This window comes from Ceratosolen solmsi, unplaced genomic scaffold, assembly GCF_000503995.2.
Source record: "Ceratosolen solmsi marchali unplaced genomic scaffold, CerSol_1.0 scaffold12, whole genome shotgun sequence".
Classification (NCBI taxonomy): Eukaryota; Metazoa; Arthropoda; class Insecta; order Hymenoptera; family Agaonidae; genus Ceratosolen; species Ceratosolen solmsi.
The window spans coordinates 444891-470046 of NW_011948456.1; the positions used below are offsets into that span (position 1 = coordinate 444891).

At 22.3% G+C, this 25156-nt stretch overlaps 1 protein-coding gene across 4 annotated transcripts; it reads left to right on the forward strand.

Annotated features, from left to right (window-relative positions):
- Nucleotides 1-1609: 1609 nt before the first annotated feature.
- Nucleotides 1610-20562, forward strand: krz (beta-arrestin protein kurtz). Of its 4 annotated transcripts, none has more exons than XM_011505342.1 (8): nucleotides 1610-1939; nucleotides 4477-4681; nucleotides 8821-9487; nucleotides 10214-10375; nucleotides 11061-11204; nucleotides 16351-16437; nucleotides 16498-16635; nucleotides 20412-20562. In XM_011505342.1, the coding sequence occupies exons 2-8, from the start codon at nucleotides 4546-4548 to the stop codon at nucleotides 20485-20487; spliced, it is 1410 nt and encodes a 469-aa protein (XP_011503644.1). In that variant the 5' UTR covers nucleotides 1610-1939; nucleotides 4477-4545; the 3' UTR covers nucleotides 20488-20562. The 4 variants fall into 4 exon arrangements, with proteins under 4 accessions (XP_011503644.1, XP_011503645.1, XP_011503646.1 ...); XM_011505343.1 differs by having other exon boundaries at nucleotides 10238-10375; XM_011505344.1 differs by lacking the exon at nucleotides 11061-11204.
- Nucleotides 20563-25156: the final 4594 nt, after the last annotated feature.

A 25156-nucleotide genomic window follows, 5' to 3' on the forward strand; every position in this document is an offset into this window, starting at 1 on the left:
AACAAGAAAAATTTAATTATTGTAAACTCGTACCTCCAAATTCAATAATGGACTAACTTTTCTCCAATTTCTCTATTTTTTGTAGTTATAATTGAGTTAGATAATCCATTATTTATATCCAATTTTCAACAACATAACATCATATATATTTATGTTTTGTAGAAGCTACAGTGTTTGCAGCAGTTTTTTTTACATTAATTTTGTTTATCTAATAAGTTTGCATTTGTAATATTAAATAACCACTAATTTTATTGTTTATGATTATATCATATGGAATTATATGATTTTATATACAAAAATAATAATCTGCATAATAGAATTTGCAATTTTATTAAATATTAACGTCTCACGGTTGCAATAAAAAGTACTTAATCCTATATTCCAATAAAGTAATCAATAAACGTCCATTTCTTTCAGTACTTTATTTATGTTAATATTACTAAATAATACTCATTTATATTTATATATAATGCATTTGTTGTTATATATGTCATTATATCTTATCGTATCTATCACATAATATACATTACTTACATGCTAATGTGCATTCAAAATATAAAATGAATCAAGTATATATTTTATTAATTTTCTATTTTTAAAATAAAGTAAATTAAATAGCTACATTGTAGCGTTTTACATGACATTTAATAACAATACTTAAGGATTATAATTATATTGTTTTTTTGTCTGTTTTAAAAATTAACCATCAACTACACTTTTTTATTTGCAACTCTCCCTCATAGTAACGTACTCTTGATCTATACGCTAGATATTATTTGCACTTACACATTTATTCACTTGAAAAAAAAATGTCAACATTCAAGCATTTTTCATATAACTTTGTTAACCAACTTTATAAGTACAATTCATTCAAAAAGTCTAACATTACGTGTACATACAATATTATTATTTTTTTAATATTTGTATTTTTTAACTGTACTTTAAAAGTATTGACATTCATTACCATTTTTTATACAAAAATATTTATTTAATTTAGTTGTAGATTTAGATTTTAAAATAAATAAAAGACCTAATTTAAAAATTAGAAGCATCCGAATTTAATAAATTATAAATTGAATTTTGTTATTCCAAGATTATCTACTTACGCATGCGCATAATGTATGTAACATGAATATAATTTTTTGTTAAGAATAAGAATATTTAAATATTTGATTATTTGAAGTTAATTTTATTTTTATCACGAATGTAAAGAATTACTAACAATTAACAAAGATATTCATTGTATTTTTAACTAAGATTTCTTAATGTTTTTATTTGAAAATGGAGGAAATTTCAAAAGCAGTTGACTGCTTTAAATACTCATAAATATAAAGATAATATTTATTTATATTATTTTCATTTGGTTTATAATTTTAAAGGTTGGTTAGTACGACTGATCAAGTTGATGGTTTGGTTCGTTCTTGATTGCTTTTTACAATTTACTTAATAGACTCAGGTGCTTTAAATCTTAACAGATGTTTCGTTTCTCTCACGTTTCTTATTTATCTTTTATAAATTTGACATGTATTGTTTTAAGTACTCTATTTAGACGCGTATTTGTATAAATTTCGTTATTGTTTTGTGTACATAGTTTTTCTGAATACTTTTTTATTATTAAACCACTATAATAAACAAAGTGTGTTTTGTATTGTGGCATGAAAATATAGTTATGTAGAATTTGGGTCAATAGATTCAATTTTAAGAGATTTATAGTTCTACAATTTGTAAAGAATTGAGTTTTGTGCGCGCAAGAATGTCATTGCCATATACTTATAAGTTGAGATGAGGAAGCCTAAAACTAAATTATAGAAACTTTGCTAATAACAGAATATATTATTGTCAACGTCATCAATATCACAGCTATCATATATGTTACTAACTCAACACATTTACTAGTAATAACCCCAATATCAAAAAAGGACCTGCTTTGTTTTTACAGGTTAGCAGCAGCATGATATTTATATACACTATATTATAATAAGGAATCATTTTTTCCTTTTATACTTTAATTATATTTTTCTCCATTATTTTGTTGAGCGTGTCATAGATTTAATTTATTTACATATTGTATAAATATATCTTACATTGCTCATTTATCAGATTTACTAACTTCATTAATTTCCTCATTTTTACCTATTGATTCAGTTTTTACCATTTCTTATATTTGTCTGGCCCAGTATATGTAATTAATTTAAATTAACTAGACTTTATTATTTAAATGCAACCTATATATCCAATAATTTTATCATAAGATCGATTTAGATATATTTATTTTATAAATTTTTAAAATATAAAAAATTAAAATAATATGATATATTAATATATTAAAAAATATATTAATACAATATTAATAGATTTGTATTAATTTGTTCTAAAATCACTAAATCATCATAGAACAAAAAGAGAATTAGAAATCAAAGAGAATATATATATAAATATTATTATATAAATTAAAAAATGACATTAAAATATAATTTAAAATTAAAATATTTCATGTTTAATTTGAGTTCAAAGTTCATTAATGCATATGCTTAAAAGTTTATTATCTTTTAAGTATACTTAAGATTGTCTGTATTAGATTTTTATTAATCACAATCAAGATCTTTAGACAATTACAAATAAAATTAACAATAAAATTAATGTATTATATAAAAGAATATATTTAAGTTAATAGAACATGAAAATAATATTGCCAAATATCAAAGTTGTCATGTTATTAAAGTTGATGAGTTACATTGTAAATGAAAATAAGTGATTACACTAATAAAATAGTTATACTATAAATTTGAATATTTATTTTATTCTAAGTAAATTTATTGTGAATGTTAAAAAAAAATTTATTATTGATAATATATAATAAATATAACATTATATAAATTGTAATACTGTATTATTATATCCTATTTAAAATATTCAAAATCTCTCTTACAGCAAAAATTTTTAGATTCAAAATGAAACTTTCTAATATTGATCAATGTTTCAAACTAGATAAGTAATTGTTTAAAATTTGATAAAAAGTCAAAATATGATAAGTAATTTTGATTATAAAACTATTTGAAAATTATTTGTATTTATTATATATTTATTATTTATGTATACAAAATTAATATGCATACATGTTAATATAACAAATTAAAAATATTGTTATCAGTATTATATTTAGAATTGGTATAGATTATTTTAGATTATATTATAACTTTTATACTAATTCTTTATTTTTTATATTTAATTTTAATTTTGGTTTAAATTCCGTAGAGCTTAAATAACTAAATATATATATAATTATAAAAAAAAATTAATTAAATGTAAATCCGCAAACAAATTTATATTGTATATTTTTCATATTACAAATATATTCTATCTAATTATGATCAATAATGAATCAAATTTCAAACACTACATCATACATTTTGTAACAGTATCTGTAATAATTCTTTCATTTTTATAATATTGTTATTGAAAATTCAGTATTCGTTTTTGTAATAGTATGAATGGTCGAAGCATTCATTCCATTTGATGTATACCAATAGATTTATTACAAGAAGGTTAACTTACCATATTTCTCCAATAATTCAATTTTTCCGTTACATAAATATAAATATAAAAAGAAAAGAATATTTTTCATAGATGCATAGTTTCACCAATGAAAAATTTTAAATGTTGGTATTACATGAAAAGTAATACTGTACTATAAAAATAAATAAAAATATATTAGTTAACATAGATAATTTGACAGTCCGTGAAGGAGTGCTTTGTGCTTATAATTTCAATACAGTGTTATAAATATTAAGTTATTTTTCTAAAAATTCGATAGTGTGAAGATAAGTTTCTGATTATAATGGATTTTATAGTATTTAATATTTTAATTTAACTACAATTACTAATAAATTGAAGAATACAACTAACATTTTGTTAAAATGAACTTTTTTGTTTATAGCATAAATTGTATATAAACATTCATACTTCATCGTGTGAAGAATTAATATTATATCTTAATATATATAATACAATGATATACTTGATATAACTATAAGACAAAAGATAAATATTCTATATTCATATTTATGTTATAAAAATTATATACAAATATTAATTAATTTATATATATATATATATATATATATATCTTACACTTTTAATATTTGTATGTCACAATTTACATTATATTTTTAGTGAATAAAACTTTTCCCTTTTGAAAATCGAAAATGATAAATTATAATAATTATAAATCAATAAAAGAACTTTTACACGTTGTGCATAAGTTATTGAATAAAAAATTTTGTTTATAAATTTTAAATGTATACTTTTTTTGATATTTTTTATTTATTGCAAATAAAAACGTAGAAAGATTTATAAGTTTAATTATTTAGTATTGAGATTCTATAGTAAAAAAAAATATTAGAAAATTAGTATAACAATATTCATTGAGAAAATAAACCAACAATTTAAAAAAAGATATTATAATTTATGTTACAGAAATATTGTGAAAGTTTGGAGTTTAAAGGTATTGTTTTTGGAAAGCCAGCTGCCTCAGCTGGCGAGGCAATGGATAGCAGTGTTGACAATATGAATAGACGTCAAACAACTCGAGTTTTCAAGAAATGCAGTCCTAATGGAAAAATTACTGTTTATATTGCTAAACGAGATTTTGTTGATCATATAAGTCACGTTGATCCCATTGGTATTTTACTGTTTAATCATAAATATATATGTGTGTGTGTGTATGTGTGTGTGTGTGTATGTGTGTGTGTGTCTATGTGTGTGTGTAATTTAATTTTTTTATCTACATTAATTTAATATAATTTAAATTATAATATATATTCTCTATTAAATTTTTAAAAAGTTTACTTTTAATTTTGCTGTGGTAACAGTGCAATAGAAATATTCAGTAAACAGCATGTATAATTAATATTAAATAACATACCATATATACTTTGAATTTCATCAAATAATTCTAAATGACTAACAAGTAAAATCATTTTTTTGTCATTAAGTAGTATGTTTTATTTCAGTTGTACTGAGAATATCTTCGAATACATATTTCCATCATATCAACGATACAATTAAATAAAGAATATTTAGTAAATATTATTATTGAAACTTTACTGCGAATTAAATAACTTACATCATAAATAATTATTTTTGTATGTGCTTTAAAATAATTTGGGATATAATTCCAATATATTTGTCTATATATTTGTAATATTTGTCAATTTTTATGTACAAAAATATTTTTAATATATAAAGTATATTATTTAATATTGTAAGAGCTAAACATAACTAAGTATGTATGTTTATCAGAACAGTATATACTTATAATTTCATTGCATTTTATTAAATCAGTAAGATTATGTTTCAATTTTTATCTACATAGTAGTAAGTTATATATACAGCCCGTTGGTGTCATGTTTAAAAAATTTAGAGCCACAATCTAATGATTAAATCCATATATTATTCCCTTCATCTATATTCACCTTTTTTCACTATGGTAATGTGAATCATAAGAAGTTAAATCTATATATTTATCATTTTATTTATGCATTTTCTATATTCATTTTCAGTATAATCATAGAAAAAGTTTTCTGTCTAATAAATTGATATTAATATCGACTTTAAAATCTATGTTTCAAATTTATTATGAGTGGCAATAAACAAATATAAAACTACTTCATATATAAATTATTTTATAGTTGAAATTCAAATATATGTTTATTAATTAATGCAAGGTTTTAAAAACGGTTTAAATATTAAAATTTATACAAATTTTATAATGTTTTATAATTATTGTTAAAGATTATGCATTATATTGTTTAAGATTAAAATGATATATTATTAAAATATTTGGTTATATTATATAGTTTGAGTTAGAGATATTAATTTTGATTAATTTAAATATTACAAATAATGCATTTTATTTCATAACTACATATAGAGTGAGAAAATTTTCTAATGAGTATTTTTTACCTATTTTCCAAAATTTTGAAACATAAGTCACCAACTACGTATATAAAAATAAAATCATTAGTATTCTAAACATAAAATATAAATTTGTTAACTTTTCTTTGTGTAAATAGTTATTAAAAATATTAAAAATAGTAAATAGTAAATATATCAAATATATTAAAAATCTTAAAACCGTTTTTGTTTAATATTTTAATTTTTATTACATAAGATCATATTTTTAAAAAATCTCTGAATTTAAAAAGGATTGACTTAATCTGTCATAAATTTTTTATATTAAATAATTTCATTATTTTATAGGAATTCATTTGAATAGATATATTTGGTAATTGTAACTAATAGTTTTTACAAAAAGACAAGTATTTAATAACATTAATTCAAATAAACAATTTTTAATAGAATCTGTATAATAAATAATTTTACAATAAAATCAATAGATATGTATTTTGTAGATAATAACGCATTATAAAAAATATTTCATAAAAATTCTAAAGTTTTATTATAATTTAAATTCAATATATATTTTGTTTGATTTTATTCAATAGGATCATATTATATTCAGAATTGATGATTACTAATTGTTACGGATTACGCGGTATACAAAGTGGGAGAGGTAAAGACACCTGTGCTTAGTTAGAAACATTTGCGCGCTAAGTCATAAACACATTCTGCGAAATCGGGAAACCTCACTACGCAAAATATTCGAATATTACATTACATTTCCGACTAACAAGGGCCGACGAACTCCCCAAGGCCAAACTCTAGTGAAGTCACTCTAACAATCAGCATGACAAGAGTGATCCAGTAATCACCGGAATCGCAAGCCTGTAATAGGATATTTAAGGAGACGCGCTTGATGCTCTCGCTTTCTTACTAGTTCAATCAAGCATTCATCAAGACAGGATCGCCATTCTACAGATCGGCTCCAGCCCGCATACCAACGCTACAGAGTCCGACTTCAGTTCAAACGTAAGCCGAGCTCATTCGGCCTACCAACGCTACAGAGATCGATTCTAGTTCAAACGTAAGCCGAGCTCATTCGGCCTACCAACACTACAGAGATCGACTCCAGCTCAAACGTAAGCCGAGCTCATTTGGCTTACTACTACTACAGAGATTGACTTCAATACATACGTAAGTTACGCTATTACACACGCTCATACCATCAATGCAACTGAGATCGACTCCAACACACGTAAGCTAGGCTATTACATACGTTCTTACGACTCACTAATACACGGCTCCCGTCAACTAAGTAAGCAGCAATACGAACATACACCAATACCGCCAACCACCTATATCCCGGTATACTGTACGAGGAAACCTTCCACCCGTCAAGCAGTGACATCACACGGACCTCCTCCTACCACCAGACCGCTACAGCGCTCATCCTACGCCAACGGCTAAGGCGGCACCATCGATGCCCCTACCAGCGCGACTCCAACTACTACTACGAATTCATAAGGAGAAGGAAAATCAAGCTCCAAGCTATCAAGAATACACTTACAGAATTCTCGTCGCTAATATTAATTGAAGAAACTCTCATCCATTCATTGTATCATACATTCATTTCGACATACATAGACCACTGAATATTTATTATATTTATTATATTCAATAAAAGGAAAGACACTACACTCAAAAGGCAGTGTTGAATTATTGCATTGCCCCTTCCACTTGCCAACAAGCCTCCATCCACCATCACAGGGAAGCTTTTAGTTTGATCCCAGACACTAATAAACGAGATAGTGTAAATTGTGGTATTTATATTTAAGACGAAAAAAAATACTAATTGTATTATCTAAAATTATTTGACTAAACAATTAAATAATTAAGATTATATGAGTAAGATTATATTATATTAAGATTATATATAAGTAAGAAAGTATCCTTTCACGATGATTTCACAAGTTGTTACATATATAATATCTCACCACATATAGAATCTATAAATTTTAATTTAATCCATTAAAAGATCAAACATTAAAATTATTAATTACTTTGATAATTTCTTATAAATACTATAGACGTGAATGCATAAAACTGTTTTCTATAAAATAAATACATTGATAATTTTATTTTATACATATAAAGTGTGCATGCCAAGTATGCCAAAATTAACATAATTATTTTCTTTCTTAAAATGATGAATCATGAATTTGTATAATATTTAAGAATTGTACAATAAAAGAAATTAAAATAAATTCATTCTTTAATTGTAATTAAATACTTAACCTGTAATTGTCATATTCATAAAATTATATTATCTATTTTTTACCTTTAAAAAAACTATGAACCAATTTTCAGGTGCAATAAAAACATTGACTGTCATTATTATCATTAAATTACAGATTTGGAGAAAAATTTAACATGATAATGACGTAGATTATTGGTAAATTTTAAACTAGATAATATCTAAATAATGAGAAATATAATAAAAAAAATTGTATTCATGGCTGATACTGCTAAAAATCTTATTTTTATCATAGTGATATTTTTTATATAGACATATTTGAGGGTGTTATATTAAATATTTTATTTAAAAACTATATTGAGCATATTAGTAACACGAATGTACTATGCAAAAAAGCTTTTCAAAATTTGTACATATGTATATATTTATTAACTACGACTTATTAACTAAATATATTCAATTTTATTTTAGAAAATTTTATGTTTTGCTGTTTTTTTTTCTCACGATATCAATGCTTCATTATAAATATATATATTCATCAATTTAAAATGAATATAAAATCTCAACCATTGTATGAAAATATGATTATTTTAATTTCAATGTTTAAACTCAACATTTATTAATTGATGAAAAAAAGATATATCCAATTTATTTTTACATTCCAGAAGGAGTAGTACTAATTTCTCCTGATATTGCAAAGGAAAAATACGTATTTAGTACGGTAATAGCTGCATTTAAGTACGGTCGAGAAGATCTCGACGTTCTTGGATTGACATTTAGAAAAGATTTATATCTTTCAACTAAGCAACTTTGTCCGGTACAGGTGGATACGCAGCCATATGAATTTACGCGATTGCAAGAACGCCTTATAAAAAAACTTGGTTGTAACGCTTATCCATTTTACTTTGAGCTACCGCCCCATTGTCCAGCTTCTGTAACACTACAACCAGCTCCAGGTGATACAGGAAAACCTTGTGGCGTCGACTATGAACTCAAAGTTTATGCTGTAGAAACACAAGAAGAAAAGCCACACAAGCGTAACATGGTAAGACTAGCCATACGTAAAATAATGTATGCTCCTTCGAAGAAGGGTGAGCAACCCTCAACAGAAGTCAGTAAAGACTTTATGATGTCGCCTAGCAAGCTCTATTTGGAGGCTTCGCTTGATAAAGAATTATATCATCACGGTGAGAATATCGCTGTAAATGTTCATATAGCTAATAATAGCAATCGGACAGTTAAGAAGATCAAGGTTTCAGTTAGACAGTTTGCCGACATCTGTCTTTTCTCTACAGCTCAATATAAGTGTACAGTTGCTGAGGCTGAAAGCGAGTGAGTATTATTACCATTCTGTCTTTGATCACTGTATTTCGTGTCCTTTTCTTAATTCTATAAACAATAGAGTATATTCAAATAAAAATCTAATTTTTGGTATGAATTCTATCTATTCATTTTCTACGTCATTCTATTTTATATATTTAAATTTAATCTTAAAAAATATACGTATAAATTTATAAGTTAAGTAAAGAATCCTTGAGGATGTTTCCTGATTCTTATCCATGCATGCAAATAATTCATTTTCATCTACGCATTCGTTCGAAAACATCTATGTAGAGTAAGTTAGTAGAAATTATACTGTAGACAATTATCTAAACCGTAAAATTTATTGAAAAAAATTAATAAATCAGTAATCGCAGGTACAATTTGGTATAGTCTTAACCTTAAGAATTTAAATTACAATTTAATTAAATCATTAGCTGTATTTTATAAAGCTCATTACAATAACAAGATATATATAAGTTTTAAAAATTTATTGAGATTAGTAATAAACCTATACTAATTTATTCAATATTTTTCTGAGTATTTATTATTCAATTTTACTATTAAAAGTTTATAAAGTGAAAAGTTTTTGAAAAGAAAATATAAAAAATAATTAAAAAATAAAACTTTATTTTTTTTCATTTTTTTTTAAGATAATTGTTTACGGAAAAATTAAACAACATATATAGATTACTTGCATTTTCATTTACTCTTAATGGTTATTGTATTACGTGAAAGGAATAAAAATGATTGCAATGGCAGCATAGGGGTAGCACCAGGATTCACCTTGAGCAAGGTCTTTTCATTTAAGCCTTCGCTTGCCGACAACAAGGACAAGCGAGGTCTTGCTCTAGATGGACAACTTAAGCACGAGGACACCAATCTCGCCTCAAGCACCATGTGAGTGCAATGAAGGCTTCAAGTAGTGCGAAAACAATCTAACTTGAATTTTATAAATACCATTTAAATAAAAAATAATGTTATTAAGAACTTCAAGCAACTTGTTTTCGACATTAAAACAAATTTTTTTTATTTATTTTAAGCAATATAACATTGGTGGACGGAATGCCAGCTATCATTATTTTTTCTTTAGTGATCATGCACTTGCGATTGGTTATTATTAATTATTAATGTGGATAATTGACTTCGATATTTCACTTCTAACGTGGATGTAAAGCTCGCTCGGCGGTGATGGTTTTTCTTTATAATGTATTAAATTTTTTCCTGTATATTTAATTACTGAGCTATGATTTATAATAAATTCTGTATTATTATAATTATAAATTATTTTGCTACAACCTAAATCAATCTTTGCTTATTAAACATTCTTATTCTGTATTCTTGCTCATGCAAGCTCAAACTACATTACAAAATTTAATCTAAAAATTAATATTAAAAACTAATATTAGAACGTGTACGTAAGAAATTTTACTAATCTCCTTGAAATACCATTGATACAAAAATATGTAAAAATTAATATTAAATTTATTAGGACAGTCAATAAATTAGCCAATATAATTAACATGCTGATCGATAAATGCATTTTCGATATGGTTAAAGTTTTTGGTATGATCATGTTTATCAGGGAGGGATGTCCGGTGGGACCAGGTTTCACGCTGAGTAAAGTATTTTACTTGAGACCACTTCTAGCCAACAACAAAGACAAATGGGGACTTGCTCTGGATGGCCAGCTGAAACACGAGGATACTAATTTGGCCTCCAGCACGCTGTAAGGCCCATAATTTTTAGTATATATAGAATTCCTATATCGCCACTACCTAACCCATAACGTGTTATTACTTTTTTACATTATTTGTTATAAAACCGCGCCTCCATTCTATACGCCATTTTAATTTTATTAATATATAATATTTATTTAAAGAATATCTATATTTTATATAACATATTAGTCACAGTAACAATAATTATAGTATTTCTAACAATATTGACTGTTATATTTCTCTTCTGTATTGATCGTTCAAATTTATTTTTCGAATAGTATTTATTCGTTATTTGCTATAAGTTATTATAGAATTTCACATTTGATAGGAATTTTCAAAATGTACATTTGACACTATCAAGTATTTAAATGCTTTTAAACTACAGTATGTGATCTAATATCGTTACCGATCTATTGAATAATAAATATATGAATATATAGATTGCTTCAACTGAAGTGTACTTGAAAAAATTGATTTATACACATTTTTATTACAGATGTACAAAAAAAATTATATTTTTTAATAAATTATAATATATTTTATTATTTTTTTTTGAATTTGTTAAATATAGTAGTGATACCTTAGAAATAGTTTCAGAATTTTAATTGTAAATGAAATCAAATATTTTGTAATGAATATAATGTATAAATATCTATTTTTTTAATTTAATTTCATTAAGTTTTTGAAATTTTATTTTTCAAACTCAAAATATATTTTGTTTATAATATTTTTATAGTTATATAATTTTGATTTAAATCGTAATAAACCAAAAATAATATTAATATAGCATTTACTTTCGAACTTTTCAAAAGAATAAAAAGTTTTGGAAATTATTATTATATTGTAGAATATAAATATTAAATATAATTATTGGTTTTTTTTAAGAACAAATATAATTATAAGTTTAAAAAATTATGTCAGTGATAATGTAAACTTCAAAGGATTTAAAAAAAAAAAGTAAAAATATCAAAAATTAATATAGTCTATTTTAAGTACTATTTTAAAAATGTGTATTTATCTGTATTAAAACAATAATTTGTTTAAAAAATAAATATTTTTGATACGGCTGTAATTTTTAAATATGGCTATAAAATTAAAATATCCATTGTTTCGTCAATATTTACTATATTCACATAATGATATCAACTTAAGTATTTAAATATATTTTTAAAGATTCCTTCAACAAGCATATTTAAGGAAACGAATCGATTTTATAAAATAAAGCATTGCATAAATTAATTCTACGAGACTTTCCAATATCATCATATGACTTCTTTAACCACTGTTTGGTAATTGTATTAAAATTCATTTGTATATTCAAGTTTTTTTTTAACTAATAGAATTTTTTTGAATCTTACAATGAGGTTTGAAAGCAACGATAAAGTGGCTTGATTTAGTATTTTCATTAATCCAGTTTGGACTTCCTTATAATAAATAAATGACATTACATTAAATTGGCAATCTTTTAAGCTAAATCAAATTAATATTTTCCATCTATATTTATTAATATAATTGATTGTTTATAAAAATCAATCTATAATTTATTTAATTTAAATGATCGAATACATAGCCTTTTTTATTCATGTTTATAACAAACTATAAAAATATTTATTGAAAATTAATAAACGGTGATATTATCAGATTCGTTCTGACGTTTGCTCGTTTTTTAAATCACAAAGGCTTCTTTTATGACTACGTAATTTAAAAAGTAAAATATTATTTTATTTCGATTTTGTGAAACTCAATAATTTTTTCAACTAACTTCAATATTATTTGTCAATTATTTAAGATCATAAAAAGTAATCCTTATATACAATTTCAAATAGAATAGGCTTATTCAAATTTTATTAAATAAGATTCATAATATTCTATTGCACCTTTTCAGATAAAAACTAATTACCCATATTGAAACATTAATTTCATACAAATCATTTTAAATTATTGGTTATGTTTAAATTAGTGCATATGCTTGTCAATTAAATATTGAATCTTATTTTGTGTAACGGTATTGTCAGCTTTTATAGTTACGTAAGGAATACATGTTAGAATGAAGAAATGAAACAAATAGTAAAATAGCAGTTTTACTTTAATTTTCCAATACAAAAAATATTAGTAAACAAGCATATTAAAAAATAATTTTTTAAATTAATTTTAACTTAACCTCCGAAGAACAGTTTATATCAAACAATTGTTATTCCATTCCATAGGGAGTAAAGTGTGGGTAAGTGGAAGGGGCAGTGCTTCAACTCAGTATTTAAGATATCTACTTTTCTTGCTTGTTATTTTATTTATTTTATAATTACAATATAATGATTCTACGTTATATCAAGGTACTTGTGCTCTTTGTTACAAACCTTGTATAATTTTTCAACCTATTCTTTCACGCTTAACACTTCTGCAATGGATGTCTCCGAATGAGATGAAGGGAGCGGTTTAGCTAACTTCTTTATTGCTATAATACGATTCCATTGATTTTGAGCATTCAAAAGGTAATCGCTCTGTAGCGACATTGCTGTGGAAGAGTGAGAAAATGGTTCGATACCTTGATGAGACGTCAAATGGTGTTGCTTGCTCTGACTTGTGGAAGTGACCACATGAAAGAGTGCCGTTGGCACATAGTATGAGAAAATCCTGAGAGAGTGTGCGATAGCACCGAATATGAGACAGACCTGCAACAGCTTCGTGAACTGGGTACTGTGTTTTCCCAGAAATGATAACATTCGAGAGATTCTCGAAATCTCGAACACATTTTAACTTAAATTTTATTTTTTCATCTAACAATATATTGTTTACTGTTACATATGCATGCATATATTATAATTGACATAAAATTACATAACGTACATAAATAATTTTCAAAGAGAAGACTGGATACTGAAAAGTTCAGATTTAGTGTACATTGTAGAGCTAATTAATCAATTTTTATGTAAAACTGCGTTTAAAATTGCACGATTTCTTACATGATTTTAATGTAACATATATTCAATATTATAGATGTGTTCTTGGTTTACATAGTAAATTATATGGTTTATATTAACTTGGTGAAAATGAGCCTAATGAATATCAATTAACCACATAATCATCGCTTTTATATCTATTAATGTAGTGTTTTTCGTATAGAAACGATTGATATATTATCGTATATTTTATTATAAATGTAAATAGTATGATTTTGTATAATAATTAATATGAATTATTATAATTAAGCATTATGTTTTTTAAGTTTAAATTTTAATGAAATTATTATTAAATATATTATATTCATGTATTAAATGAATTGAATTGATCCTAATATTTGTCAATACAATTTAAAATATTTGAATGTTGATTACTAAGTAGTGTAATAAATTATAATAACATTTTAACTTTTCTATTAAGTTTTATATTCAGCTTTTTTACTAATTATACTAGCTGATACCTTGTATAAATACACTCATATATTATTATATAAAAGAATTATTTAAAATTTGTCAAAAATTAATTTTCTTTATTATAAATAGCAATAATTATGCAAATATTTTTCTTTATTATAAATAGTAATAATTCTATAAATATTTTTCTTAATTAATGTAATTTTATTTAGTTTTCATGTTAAGCTTTAGCTAGATTTCTACTATATACAAAATCAAGTTAAATATCTAGAAATAATTAATTTTTGTATAGCATTTTTCAAGATATGGTATTAAAATTAACATTAACATAGCATTTAAATTTACTTGGAATATAAATAATTTTTTAATTTTTTCAATTTAAGAAAAAAAACATTTTAATTATTTGTGAAAGTTTTTTCGAAATGTTTTCAAATTTAAATTAAGTCTATGTGTTATAAATTCTAGAGTTCGTATTTAATTAAATGAAAATTTAGATTTATATCAATTCTTCTAAATTCATTATTTACATATAATTAATAAAATATTTATCACTATTTATTATATTTTTTAAATAGATGACAAATATTATGGGTAAATGAAGATAAAATATTTTATTTAAGATTCTATTAAAACTGAAATATCTGGAATATATATGTATTAAAAAAATTAATGCACTAAGTAATGATCATTAGTTGTACATATACCTTTAATTGTATTAAATTTTAATCCTATTATCTTCTTGATTTACACATTAACTGAAAGTGTATAATAATTTTAAAAATATAATTAAAAATAAATATTTTTGTTACTTTAATATAAATGTATATTTTAGATTAATTATATTAAAATATTGAATTGAAATGTTTAAGAGAATCTGTCGATCCACCTTTATTTCTAAACTATTATTCTGACTTTATTATAAAAATTATTTTAATTAAAGTTTAATATTATAATTATATTTTGTAAACCAATCAGATTTCCCCCTTTTAATATACTTTCCTATTACAAATACAATAATACAATACAAATAATTTAATAGTCTTTACTTCAAATTAATGTTTATTGTAAAATAAACTGTTACACTGTATTTTGTTATTATAAATTGCTTAAAATAATTTCATTATTAAAGAAATTTTTTTTTAATTGATAATATTTTTCTCATAAAGTGTGAATATGCAACGGATGTATCATTAAAATAAAAATATTATATATAATAAAATATTTTATTACGGTGCATAATCATATTATGTATTTTTATCACTAAATTTTAAAACTACAAATGAGAAAATAAGAATTATATAAAATAATAACTTTAGAAATATTAGTATTTTAGTATCATATGCAAAATATTACTATATAAAATAATTTTATTGTGATTAATTTTTCAAAAATTTATTTCATTATTGAAATGTATGTTCAAAAACAATAATTCATTATGCAGTATAATATTTTAGATAATTTAATTGATTAAATATTATTGACTTAGAACCTTGAATATGCATTGGAAAGTTTTTGAATGTTTATAATATTTTTTTATATGAATAAATTTTTGTTATTAAATTGAATTAAATTATATCAATAAAACTAACATTATTATTGTAATTCGTTGAATATCCAATTCTATTGTTTTAACTGGTTTTTGACAACTAATATAAATTATGTAATGTAGTATGCAGTAATGCTTAATATGTATGTAATAATGTAACTATCTTTATAAATTTACTTACATATGTAAAATAAAATCTAAACTTTGTAATAGAGTTTGAATCAAATTTTGCAATAGAGTTGCAGATCCAGCCCAACGAGAAAATCTTGGAATAATTGTACAATACAAAGTCAAGGTTAAACTTTGTTTAGGAACTCTTGCAGGGTAAGTAACTGTACATAAATTCAAGCAAATAACAATGTAATAAGAAAAATGACTATTTAGAGAATTGGTAGCAGAATTACCTTTCATATTAATGCATCCAAAACCAGAAGAAGAAGAGTTCACTGTATCAACCATAGGAACAGCTTCTACACATCAAAGTGGAAGTGGTAATGAAGCCAATCTTATCCAGTTGGACGAGTGAGTGATACTACTATTAATAATAAATAATTTCAGAATCTTTAATATAAATAAATTATAATTTATTATTATAATTATCATTTCTTTGTAAAAGTTGAATTATGTCTTCATTTAGGAGAGATAAATATTTCTTAGTTATAAAATATGAACATAATTTTAGTATTTATTTTTTTTTATTTTAATAACTTCAAAATGGGTAAATGTAAATTGATATTTAGACATTTGACGATAAGTGATTGACTAATTAGTACTTGTTTTTTTTTTTAATCTGTACATAGATATACCGCAAAATACTTAGTATACTTAGATAGTCTTAAACATATATTTATCTATTTTCAACAAAAATATAAATAAATTGTACTTTATCTTTAAATACAACTCTTTACTTATTTTGTAAAATAAATAATATTTAATATTTTGAAAATAATATATTTAATATTTTGAAAATAATATATTTAAATATATTATTATCAAAAATTAGTATAATTTAATATATAAATATTAGAAATAATAGTTTTCTACGCCTCAGAGTTTTCTAAAAAGCGATTGTAATAGAGAACGTATGTCCAATTAAATAACCATTTGTTTAATTCGCATGTATATCGAATTTTTATTCCATCAAATAACGATTTTTATTAATGAGATTTGCAACATCTTCAAACTGAAACAATAAAAATAAACGGAAAATATTTTGTTAATATAATGATAATACTATGTTAAATTAAATAAGAAAATTCTGGGATTTGTTGCCTTAATTTATAACGTGATTGTAATCAACTGAAAAATTGAGTAATGGTCATTAGCAATCATTACAAAACTTTAATTCATTTTCAAATAATAATAATCATCATATAACAGTGCTAAATATGTTAATGTTAATAATATAATTTAAGGGAAAACCAGATAATCGATTAAAACTGTCTCACTATAAGAGGGTGTCTTAAAAAATGTGCAAAGACTGAATAATAATCTTTGTATTATCAATAACTAAGGAAGAAACAAAATGAAGATCTAACAAAATCCGGTAATAAAAAATAAAAGTTTAATAAAGAGGATAGAACTCAAAATGTAGTCAATCAATAGTCGGCTTTGATTACGTATGTGCATATCATATTATATCTTTATGCAGTTAATGTGTTCATACTCTGTATAAGCTTCATACTCTAGAGTAGCTTGGCGCTTCTATTATCGTCGATATAATCCTCGATTCTATTATCGTTCGAAATCATGCAGCTGGATATTTTTTATATTTTTGCATAGAATTCATATCCATGTGAATGACATAATAAAATATGTACAATTAGTACAATAATCTTGTAATATATAATTTTATCGCATTGAATTTTATCTTCCGTAGATGTAATAAAGTGAAATTTAATACATTTTTTTATCACAAATTTCGCGGTATTGTGCAAACTACATTTATCCTTTATTCATAATATATTCATACAGTTATTATTTTTTATATTTTAATCGTTTTAACTTTCGATTATTTTCTTTATTATTTTTGGATCATGCACTTTTATTTTATTTATCTTGATAGCTTCTATGATTTTTTCGTGAAATATAATGCTTTTTTAAGTGATTCATTTTCTATTTAATTTTTTATATATATGATTCGTGTAGAATCATATATATAAATACATAAAAGATTCATAAACTTTTTGAATAGAATTAATTTAATTACTGTCCATTTTAATATTATATTGGATTTTTACATTCTATTTTTCCACATTTAGAAAATTATAAATTATCTGTATTATTTAAAAATATTGATTATCATTTGCTATTTATATAATAATTTTATTTTCAATTCACATAAATTTATTTAACTACTACACTATATTTTGCTTCATTTTTAACTCGTTAACATATATAATATTTTCTTTTCGTTAAAGAAAATTTAAAAATACATCTTTTTCTTAATACTTTATTATTTTCAACTGCATTCGTTAATCATTGTTCGCTATCGACCTTGTAGACTTTCTCAATAATGTCTTGATCATTGCAAATTCTGGTGTAAAATTAGTAATTAACGTGAATAAGATCTTAAAGTTATTCTTACTCAAAATTATTTATATTATTGATACAAAAAATTACATATCAGATACTAAAATAAAAGAGGATAATACAAATACAGTGGTATAGGCTATCTTCTGTGTTGCCGGAACTATAAAAATTTCTGGTATCCATGCAAGTTATTTTCCATAAAATGCGATTGAGACAAGTTCTGCTTGAACGATACTAGTACAAATTTACTATGGACGGATTCTTAACAATTATGACGACGAGTCCTATTACAATTAGTTTAAAATGAGAGAAGGTGAGGAAATACTTTAAACACTTATGGATTTGTTGCTCCTCTACCACTGATTGAAAATCCTTACTCTCTTCAAATATTAGTTCCACTTCACTTTTCATTTATTCTTGTATTAGTGTATTCTTTTTATTTTTATTTATCATAATTATCATTTTTCATTACTTTTACTTCGTTATTCATTGATAACACTTATATATCCAACCATTTATCATTCTAGCTATATTATACTCTTTCTATCATATATGGATACTCTTATTATTCCTTTCTTTTTAATATTTTTTTGCAAATTTTTTAGATTTATGAAATTCAAATAGTTAAGTTAACCTGTAAAATATCATATGTATGTATTACATTAAGTTCGTCTACTACTCTATTAATAAAATATTTCCTCTATTTTGTAACAACCAATATCTTTTGATCTTAGTAAATATATACATAGTCTAAGAAATTATAGTGCTTTAAGAATTATTATAACAAAAATACTTATTCTATTTTTCAATAAACTTTATTTTATATTAATATGTATATATTAAAAAATTAGCTATTCATTAAGAAAACATTAAATATGAAAAATGAAAATGTGATATTGTCTTTCTATTTTCACTTTTTCAAAATCTATTTATATCCCATACTAAAAAATTAAAATATTAAATAATTTTTTAAAAAATTGTACTAAATCAACTTATTTCATTTAAAATTTTATATTTTTATACAATATTTTACAATTTAAATTTAATATTAAAATATTAAATGATAAAAGATCAAATATGAACTTTCTAAAGTAAACTGAGCTAATGACTTAAAACATTAATCTGCAAAATATAAATATTTTGTTTAGAGGCAATCACTTAGATAATGGAAATTAATCGATAAAGCCAAGAAAAATATATATATAATAAATATTTGAGGATAAATATATGTCAATATGAAAATATAATATATAATTACAAATCTTTGTGTGATTATTCCTGTATTATATGTATATTTGCGTATCTCATGATAAACAAGAAAGTTTGGTTCAATGTAAAAAAAAGTATGAACCTTTTCAAGGATAAATTATATGCAATTTAACAACTATTTGTACATAAAAAATAAACCAAAAGTTCAAAAGTTCTATGAATAATTTTATATAATATATGTATATAATACTTCAATTTAAAATAAATATTTATCTGATATTTATAATTGTCTAATAAAAATTTTAATTGTAGACAATCATATAATTGATAAATTAGTTATTTATTTTTAGGTTATTTCATATTAAAATAATCCATTCTAGAATTTAAAAAATTTAGATTTTTAATTATTTTTTGATGATTGAGTAAATTAAATAATTAAATCATTTTAAAAAATCAATTTGAATACATTTAAAATAATATTTCTAACTTTATTTTACAATATAAATAAATTTATCATACTAAAAAATTTATAAAAGTTAACAAAATTTATGTTATAGCGATCCCGAAGGTGATGACATTATCTTTGAAGATTTTGCTCGACTTAGGTTAAAAGGAGGAGAATCAGATGTCTGACTATATTCATATTACGGAATCGTTCGAGTAATTCACGTGAATCGAAACATCAAATTTCTTTGCTGATAATTTTTCAATTACAATAATGATACAAAAGAAGCTATATCTCGTCAAGAAAAAAAATTAAAAAACAGTTTGTTGAAACTACAGATACGCAGATATGCACGAATCACTCATCAAAATTATTCCAAGGATTAACAAATTCAACGCCGTAAAATTGGAATCGAAATTATTTATTTATTTATTTACTTCTAAAGCTTTAATTTTTAATTTTTTAAAATGTGACAGAGGTCTTTACATGCACAATTGGCAATTATGCAACTGAAGATTATTTTAATTAAGTAATAAGAGCTGTAATTAAATTTATATATAAATTCAAATAACATTATTTTTTAGTTCAAGTTCTTTTTCCTTTGCGCAATATCTCAAGTCATTTTATTTTGCGTATTTTTATATTTTTTCGTAGCATAATATACTATAGTTAAGATTATTTTAACAAAATTAATATTTATAATTTGTAGTAATATTATAAAATAAGATAATATTTAGAAATTTCAAAAGTATATTGTTTGAAAGACTGATCTGCTAATCAACCTTGCCTGCATAAATTGACATTTTTAATCTACAGGAATTTAAGAAAATGTATATCTAATTTAGTTACAGGATAAATATCTTACAAATTTACTACAATAATACTAAATACAGTTAAACATATGATTTATAAACTATTTTATGCAAACAAACTACTTTTCTTTTTAATTTAAATGAACCAAATAAAGTATTTTTATATTACAGATGAACTATCAAATTAAAGTTATATACAAATAAATACAAAAATAGTAGACGTTACTAAATATAAAATAAACAAAAAATTTAAATAAATCAAATTGATACTTTTACAATAGTTTTTATTCAGTTTTAAAAAATTTTAATTTTTTTCTCATGTACAATGTTATTCTGTCATAAGGAATCTTCTTGCATTATTTTTTATTAAACATTAAGTATTTATATTAACATAATTTACAATATCAGTGCTCGACAATATTATAAGATCTAGATTGAAAAAAAATATCTTCATACATATTCTAAAATAAGATGTGTAAATACATAAAACTATCAAAAAATATTTTTTTGCTTTAGTAGATATACATTATACATACTTTCACTTAAAATTTGTAAATATATGAAAATATATAGTGGATATATAAATAAGTAAATAGGTAATTAGAAACATATAAATCTTAAATGATGACTATTAGATACATGCCTGTAAATGAAAAATTAAAATACAACTAAATAATACCAAAAATGTTTGTTGAAATATAATAAAGATGATTTTAAAGATCATAAGCAATCAGTGCACCTATTATTCAATTATAATTTTCTTATAAAATAAAAATTCAAAACCGCTCAACTAAATTCGTATATTGTATAACTCAAATAAAATATATACTTTTAATTCAGTGTAAGAAATAAGACTGATTTGTGCGTTTCATTTATTACAAATGATTTAGTTAAAAAAAAATACATATTGTTATAATGTATCTGTTAAAATTTAATAAACTGATAATTACAAATATATGTTTTTACATATTCTGTACTTAAATAAATTTAATAATGCACTTTTAACAAGTTATTCATTGAATATTAATATTTAATTCAAACATATTAATATGTTTATTTATTATAATCCAAACAGTTGTAACTGATAATCAAAATTAATTTTGTCAAATTTTATATAAAATTTAAATCTTTAAATTTCTGCATGAGCTAAAATATTAATTATTCATTACCTATTTTCAAGAATATTAAAAGTATTTCAATTATAATTTTATAGAGAAAAAAATACAAAATACAGTTAAAAATATATAATCGTATCATATTAAACCATGATTTTAAAATAACATTAATTTTTTATTATAAAAACTAGTGATGTTTGTAAACAGCAATTTATTAAAATTAGTGAATAAATATAGAGTTTAGTAACTTTAAACTACCATACCAATTCATAAAAGATATTACAATTTATACCAAATTGCAGGAATATTAAGATAAATTCTAACAGTTATATTTATATATTTAATTAAATTTATTACTTAAAATAGTTTTTATACCATTTAGTATTACCAACAAAATCATTTTTGTATGTGTGTGTGTGTACATACTATGCATATAATATAGTCATTTAAAAATTACAAACCATATATATATATAAATACATACATATAAAAATACATAAGCATTAATTATCATAATTTTTAAATTAATTATTGATTTATTACAGTAAATACTGTTACATGTAAAAAGTTGAATGTGTATTAAGTATAAAAAGAATGTTTTCAATCTTATAAATAATAACAAGATTTAAATAATCTACATAAATATATTGTAAAATATCTCGCGGAAAGGATACGATATTGAATCAAGATTTATGTCCATATAGAAATAAATAACTTTGTAATTTTTTAAATTTATATTAAGATTAAATAAGATGAATTTGAATCGGATTTTTCATTGTCATAATGTACAAATATAATTGAAAATTCTTTTAAATTAGTAGATATGAAAAAACAGATGAGTGAATCTAATGACTCAGCACTGTTTTATTTTTCTACAATATCAAAACATGCATTTGTATTATCAGTAAATAGTTTAAATTAAATAAAAAAAGTAAACTTTTAATAAAACTTTCTTAATCGTATTTATTTTTACTTTTTAATCTAACTAAAACATTAATTCTTTACACTATTTTATGTAAAATAAAAATTATAGTCTTCCTTACAATCATTATATAATATATGCATTTTTGAGCAATTTAACAAGAAAGGTAGTTTTCAAATTTGCAAATAAGCACCATTAAGTACTATAATGGTATAGAATTATAATACAATTTCATTGTCACATGTATTAAAAAAAATTTTGCAAAAATAGTTAAAATTTCTTTATTATTGACAAAAATGAATTTCCCCATTATTACATGTTTTGTATAGTTTGTTGTACAAACAAAAATTCTTTGTGATCTTATAATTTATGATAATTAAGAATAAATGTAGAAAATGTATTTTAAAATAAAGAAATAATAAGTATTATATATTTTTCTGCAATTTAAAGTAATTGTCTATTTGTTCATTGACTTCAATAACTCATTCAAATTCGTTTGTGGTTTATTTAATTTTGATAATTAATTGAGCTTAAATTTGAAGAAAATGAATGATAAAGAAATACTTTATTTATATATCTTCAGATCGATACGAAAAATGAATAAGAAAAATATATTATTATATTATACTTTGCAAAGTTTTATAAAGTACTTTATTATTGTAAATTATGCATATTTTATTTATGAATGATAAAAAAACTTTATGATATAGAGGGCTCAAAAAAGTAAAATCTTTAAATTATTTACATTTGATTAATTGAATGTATCAACACATTATCTTAGAACATAATAATTCAATTGATTAATTAAATAAAGGAATTGAAATATATGTTCTTTAAATTTATTTTTGAACAATGAGAAGTATTGTTAGGTCGATCGATTATCTAAAATATAATTTAGTCCTTTTCTGAAAGATAAAAATCAACGCTTTTCTTTAATAATAGCGATTGGTAATCATAACATATTAATATCATATTAAAAACGTTCAATCCATAGTCATGTAAGGGTATAAAACACATTTTCTAATTAAACTAAATGATGGAACATATTTTAGTCCTGATCTTCATAAAATAAAAACAATAAATTACAGTTTTATTAATTTTTATTATTGACTGTTACATTTTCTTATATATAATATACAGAGACTGAAAATAGATAAAAATATATAGGTTTGTATTTTTCTATATAAAACAAATTTATAATAAAAATATTTGTTAAAATAGACTCGTGCCAATTTATATACAATAAACGAATTTGTTTGAAATAAAAATAATTATCATTTCAATAATTATTTTATTTTATTATATTATTTTATTATATTATAATTATACGTTTATTAAATCTTGATTCATAAAAAGGGAAAATATTAAATAAAGAAGAAGCAAAATAATAGCTTTATTTTCTTAACTTTTTATATTAAATCAGTTAATAATTATTTTTGTATAATTATGGATTTATCTAACTACAAATAATTACTAATATATATTGATATTAATAATGATATTAAGGTAAGTAAATATATATATTTTAAATATATAAATATATGTAAACATATTTTATAGTATGACTGCAGAAGATAAATTCGAAATATCAAAATTCGATTGTGTTAATGCAGGTCAGTAACTTTAATATCAAATATATATTGAATCTATAGAGTTTTAGGAAAACTGGCAGGAAAACATTACTTCCAGCGAATATATCAAACGTATGGTAATAAGACCAACCTTAAAAATTGAAATTTTAATTTAAATATTTTTTTTTAAATTTAAAAAAATTTTTTAATAAATTTTTTAAAAACAATCATTGTATTTTAGAATATAAAATTCAGTTTAGGCAATTTTTTTTTATGTATTAACGATTTTCAAATTTAAAAAAAAAAAAAAATAATACTAAATTTAAAAATAATTGCATACCAATATTATATATCACATTTAAATAAAACTTTAAGTTAATATAATTCTTATCTCAGTCTCCGATCCTAGAATATTAAAAAAATGTGATAAATAGTTT